General features: G+C 53.2%; 1 protein-coding gene across 1 annotated transcript in view; it reads right to left on the reverse strand.

Annotated features, from left to right (window-relative positions):
* Fanca (FA complementation group A) overlaps positions 1–5,946 on the reverse strand; it is a 42,835-nt gene that overhangs the window by 26,437 nt on the left and 10,452 nt on the right. The window contains exons 13-19 of the mRNA XM_055621429.1: positions 5,343–5,484; positions 4,919–5,052; positions 2,666–2,776; positions 2,069–2,164; positions 1,928–1,987; positions 822–910; positions 91–151 (exon numbers count right to left, since the gene is read on the reverse strand). Coding sequence (XP_055477404.1) covers positions 91–151; positions 822–910; positions 1,928–1,987; positions 2,069–2,164; positions 2,666–2,776; positions 4,919–5,052; positions 5,343–5,484 — 693 coding nt within the window. The remainder of the gene's footprint in view (positions 1–90; positions 152–821; positions 911–1,927; positions 1,988–2,068; positions 2,165–2,665; positions 2,777–4,918; positions 5,053–5,342; positions 5,485–5,946) is intronic.

Consider the following 5,946-nt stretch of genomic DNA (forward strand, 5'->3'; position numbering starts at 1 on the left):
GGGAGTAGCACAGGTAAGGAGGAGCAGGCAGGGAGCAGCAGGCAGGCAGCACATCCTCCAGAGCTAGCAGGAGACAATGAGGGTACTCACCACTCTCGGTGTGAGCAGCGCGGGGAGGAAGTGGGACAGGAAGTAGGGCCTCCTGAATATACTGTGACACAGAGAAGCAGACATGCTGCAGTGAACGCAGGAAAATGGCTTCTTCCACCAAGCTGCCCCCAGCCCAGTAGGGCATTTCTCACCACAAGGCTTTGATTTGTTTCATGCTCAGGGATCACAACAAATTCAACAAAGCTACTCAGTTCCCCCAGCCTGGCTCCATACTGGTCAGGCCGGAAGCACTAAAGGAAAATCTCTTCCTAGCCTGGGTCAGTAATCCTTCCCTTGTGACTCTAGCTAGGTACCATCTGTTCCAGAGTGCAAGTGTACCAAATGCTGTCCCAGAAGAGTCAGGCTCTGTGTGGTGGCACATCTCTTTACTCTTAGCTCCCAGGGGACAGAGGCAGGCAGAGGTTGAAAGCCAGCCTGGTCTACATAAAGAGTTTTAGACCAGCCAAGTCTACACAATGAGACTGTCTAAAAACAAAACAAAGGTGACAAAGAAGTCGACACAGATCTGCCCTCACTCTCTGCCACCTCAGAACTCACCTCTGACACAGCATCCACACCGCCTCCTGTCTCCCAGGACAGACTGTGACCCTCCCATCACCGTGTGAAAACAGGGCAGACTTCAAGAGTCTCAGGATATGAGTGGCAGCATGTGTGAGCAAGTGTGAGCATGCTGCAGCCAGCAGTCACTCTGCAGCAGCCTCTGTTCCTACCTGGCCTCCATGACAGGCATTGGGATTTTCCCTGTTTGCTCAAACACCATGATGGCCTTCTCAACGTCCTGGATCGCTTGGCTCTGAGGCTGGCTCCATACAGGGAGGGAGAGAGAAAGCAAGTGAGCGTGCAGAAAGATCTGGCAGCAACTTGCATTCCTTGTTGCCAGGTGTTTCTGGACATTTTAGAGATAAAAGGTGAGGTGTCTACCATACAACCTGGAATATTCACAAATCCCCCAGGGTCCTTTTTGGTCTCACATGAGCCCTAGGATCAGATCAGCTTAAAAAGCCAGTGCCAACCTCCTCACTCCTCTGTCTGGTGTGAGCCCTCTCTGTCTGTCTCCCTGTCACTCTTTCTCTGCCGATCTTCCAGGACAGAAGGTGGAAGGCTTCCAGATGGGCCAGAATAGAGGCTTAACTTTGAGATTTCAAAAGATTCTGAAATGTCAAAGCTAGGTGTGGCAGCAAATGTCCACAATCAAAGTACCCAGGAGGTGAGGGCTGGGTCAGCCTGGGCTACATGATCTTGTCACAATGAAAACAGGGATGGGAGAAACAGAGAGGCAAAACAGCTCAGTGCCTGCCATGCGGGCCTGGGAAACCTGAGTTAGAACCCCTGGATCCCCACGAAGGAGAAAACCCTCCATAAATCGTCCTCTGACCGCCACACGTGCACACGCATGCCCCTGCCCCCGGACATCATGAAAAATAAAAATGGGCCAGCAAGATGGTCCAGGAGGTAACGGTGTTTGCCACCGGACTACAGACCCAAGCTCAATCCTCAGGACCCATGAGGTGAAAGGAGAGAAGGCATTCCAGTCATCCTCTAGCCTCTGCACAGGCACCACCTCACGTGAACACACAAATAAGTGTGATAAAATTAGAAGACTAAAAATTAAACTAAATGAAGAACTGTAAACTAAAAAAATCCCGAGGAGAGTTCACTGTAGCACAGGCTTGTCTTCAAATATGGCTACCGCTGTCAAACAGAGACTCTGAGGGACAAAATACACAAAGCGCTTTCAGGAAAACAGCCCTGCCAGCTCCAAGCCACAACCCAACTGATAAAGGACAATGGGTCCACAGAAAGCAACGCTCGTTACCTCTGTGATGTCCCCAGCGGAGGACAGATCCTCGTACAGTCCCATATTCTCCAGGGAAACCTTCAGAGGAGCAAAACAACCGTGAATCCAGAGGCAGGTGCCGGGTGCTGCCAGGCAGGCCGGAGCAGTGACCACACTTGCCTTGAGGTCAGCGAGCCTTGTCTTGGCCAGCGAGATGTAGTCTGTAAGCAGGACGTGGTACTTGCATGGGACCAGGGGCGGGTGGAAAATGTGCACCTACGGGAGAGCACAGTCCAGCAAGGTCAGGCCACAGGCTATCATGGTGTCTTGCTGGAACACTGACGGCACTAGACAATGAGTAAGTACAGTGATGATGATGAGATGGTCAGGACAGGCATGACACCTGGGGCTTTTGAAATCGAAACCCGTAAGGAGCTGGGTGTGTGTGTGTGTGTGTTGGTCATAGCTCTATTATCTTGTACTGGCACCTGCCAGTCTTAAAGAATGGTTAGTTTGGCCACAAAAAATAGTGTACAAGGAAGACTGGGATCCAGACTCGGAGCAAAAATAGATCCTTCCACACTCACTAATCTACCACTAACCCTTCCTCCACAGCCTCTTTCCAGAGCCCACCTGGACCTGCTCACTCTCCCGAGAGCCCGTGCTGGGACGGGCGTAAACCAGCCATGGCTCCATGTGACATGCAGGGAGCTGGAGTGAGCCTTGGAAAGGACACCACGAGCAGAGAGCCCCAGGATGCAGCAGCTGGCTCCTTACCTGCATGTACCGAGCAGGTTCCCAGGGCACGAGGTCAGACAGGAATTTGAAGAGGAAGACCAGCGTCTTCTTGCTGCAGCTGTGATAGCCAGAGGCACTCCCAAAGGACTCCTGCAGAGAGAGAGAGAGAGAGAGAAAGAGAGAAAGAGAGAGAGAGAGAGAGAGAGAGAGAGAGATGACATGAGGCCCAGTGGCCAGCCACTGCTCAGCAGGTGCCCACTCTGTGGCTGTGTTGGCCAACAAGGGCTTAGTAGCTATGGCCTGCCCCAAACAGAAAACACGGAAGTGACTTGCTTCAGAGATGGGCCTTGATTATTAGAGGAGAAGTCAAACTGCTGGGTAAACAGTATCTGTGGCAGGCTGTGCTGGCTCAGGCCTGTAATTCCAGCACTCGGGAGAAATGTATTTGGATACACGGCGAGTTCCAGCCCAGACTGGACTAAAACCGAAACCCTGTCTTGAGACAACAGACAACAATGACAAAAGAGAGGTACAGACATAACTCAGTTAGTGGAGTGCTTGTCTGGCACAAGTAACACCCTAAGTTCAATCCCAGCAATCCTAATAGACAGGTGTGGCTGTGCGGGCCTGTACCCAGCGCTGTGGAGGTGGGGACACATGGGTCAGGTTGGAAGTTCACCCTCAACAACACAGTGGGTTTGAGCCAGCCTGGGTGAAATGAAACCCTGTCTCAAAAACAGAAACAAAGCAAACAAAGTAAGAACACAATTTGTCCACTAGGCTAAGCCTCTTAACTCACACATCCATTTCGTTTCTGTCTCCAAACTCAGCAAAACCGGAAATGTCACCACAGGACAGGCAGCCAAGGGAAAAGGCCCCAAGTGCTGCCTCTGACCCCAAGCAAAGACACTGGATTCACAGAGCCTGAGGCAGCCCTGCTGCCATGGACGCTATGCCAGGATGGGGTTAAACCACGCGGTGAGGGAAAGACTTCAAACCGATCAGAGCGCGGACTTTCTCATATATGAATTGCGAAGAGAATGTCCACATGTGAAAACTGCCCAACCCTAACTCCAGAGTCCTGTCTTGCTGGCCACGTGGGATGGACAGTGACCACACAGAGTCCTGTCTCGCTGGCCACGTGGGACGGACAATAACCACACAGAGTCCTGTCTCGCTGGCCACGTGGGATGGACAATAACCACACAGAGTCCTGTCTCGCTGGCCACGTGGGATGGACAATAATCACATAGAGTCCTGTCTTGCTGGCCACGTGGGACGGACAGTGCATACTTGGGACCAAATGTTAAGCTACCAGTGAACTGAAGCTTTGCGGTGGGCTGTGGAAGTGCACAATTTGCCACAATCGGCCAATTCTGTTGTATGTTAGACTTGCAGATAGTAAACACCATTCAGCCAGGCAGTGGTAGTGCACCCCTTTGATCCCAGCAGCAGGTGGAACCCAGAGTTTGAGGCTAGCCTGGTCTACAGAGTGAGTTCCAGGACAGCCAGGGCTATACAGAGAAACCAAACCGAGTCAAAAAACAAAAGGGGGATTGTTCATAACGCCATGCTGGTATCTGAGGTCAAGAAAGGCAGCTCAGAGACATCAACTGTCTGCTAAATGCAAGGAAGCGGCTCAATACCTCTGGATCCAGTCAGGCCAAGCTGACTCTACTCACAGGCTGCTCAGGCCCACCCAAGCTCCTACGTAGTTCTTTTCTGGGGCTAAAGAGATTTCTAAGCTGCTGACATCACTAGTACAGGCACGTGTGCATTCGTACACAAGCACAACATCCTGGCTCAGCCTCTGATGAGCCTGTGCTTATACTGGCTGGCCAGGGATCTCCCTGCAGATTTCACCTTGGACCACAGACTCAAAAGGCCTAGGATGACCCAACATCTGTGCCCTCAAAGCCCTTGTGAGGCTGATGAGTCTCCGGAGCATTGCAAAGACAAGAACAGGACACACAGACGAAAACAAGAGGGAGACACAGGAAAGATGGCACACACCTCAGCACCCTCAGGGAGAAGGGGCAGCCGCTGCACCTCCTCTTGCCAACAGGTCCCTGTGTGACCCGTGCCAGGGAAGGACACTCCAGGAAACAGGTGGCCAGTGAGGACACAGAGCCTCTGGGCTGTGCACTGAGCATGGCAGACACCTTCCAGAAACAAGTGAGGCTCTGCCTCGGCTAAGCATGCCAACCTTCACCACAGAGAACACAGCACAGGGCAGGGTGCCAGCGGGTCCCCCCGAAGCCCTCAGTCTGTCAGCTAAGCCTGGTAACTCACCTTGAACCAGTCTGTGTAGGACGGGAAGACAAAGGGGCCCTCCAGAGTGGCCTGGCGCACAACCAGGAACGCAGTGACCATGCAGTCTAGGCGGTAGCTCTCAAAGGCCCGGGCCATCAAACAGGCAACCCAATCTGTGAGATGAAGGCAGTCAGCGGCAAGTGAGGAAAGGCAAGCTTTGCAGGTGACTGAGTATCTGAGCCGGGAGAATGCACACACCCAGACTGCAGCTCCCGGATGGCAACAGTCACCCCATGCTGGATACAAACGGCCTTAGACTCAGGAGCCCTAACATGATAGACAGCCAGGTTTTATCACAGATGTGCTCAGCCTCTGTTGTTTGGGATTTGGGATTCAACTGACATCAGCATGCAAATCACACATGTATGCTTAACAGCGTGACGGGGCTGCCGTGAACACAAACCTTTCACCAGCTGCTTCGCCTCAGGAAAGCAGACGACCAGTGTGGACACACAGGAGAGCACATGCCGCCAGTTAACCTCCTGAAGCTCCAGGACTTCCTGCAAACAGCCAACTGACTCCTCCAGACCCAGCGCCACAAAAACCTGCATCACAAAAAGCCCCAGCCCCTTTCAACACCAAAAATATAAAACAGACAGGCCCCTCTGCTCTCTCCAGCCCATCTCTCCAACGCCAGCAGTGCAGACTCAGCAAGGAGCCCCTACAGTGGCCACCATATTTCTGCTTTCTGCAGTGGTCAGCGTGGCGGGAAGGACTCTCACTCTGAGCAGGGCTCTGCCCAGGGACAGGCTCGGCCTCCTGAGCCCTACGCTACAGTCCTGATGAGGACAGTTGTCCTGCTGGAGACTCCAGAGGCTTCTCACACAGCAGCATCTGCGCACTCACCCGGTGCAGTGGTCCCTCACTCACCCTGCAGTGGCCCTCACTCACCCTGCAGTGGCCCTCACTCACCCTGCAGTGGCCCCCACTCACCCTGCAGTGGCCCTCACTCACCCTGCGGTGGCCCTCACTCACCCTGCAGTGGCCCTCACTCACCCTGCAGTGGC

This window comes from Psammomys obesus, unplaced genomic scaffold, assembly GCF_907164565.1.
Source record: "Psammomys obesus unplaced genomic scaffold, mPsaObe1.curated_primary_1811, whole genome shotgun sequence".
In the NCBI taxonomy this organism is placed as follows: domain Eukaryota; kingdom Metazoa; phylum Chordata; class Mammalia; order Rodentia; family Muridae; genus Psammomys; species Psammomys obesus.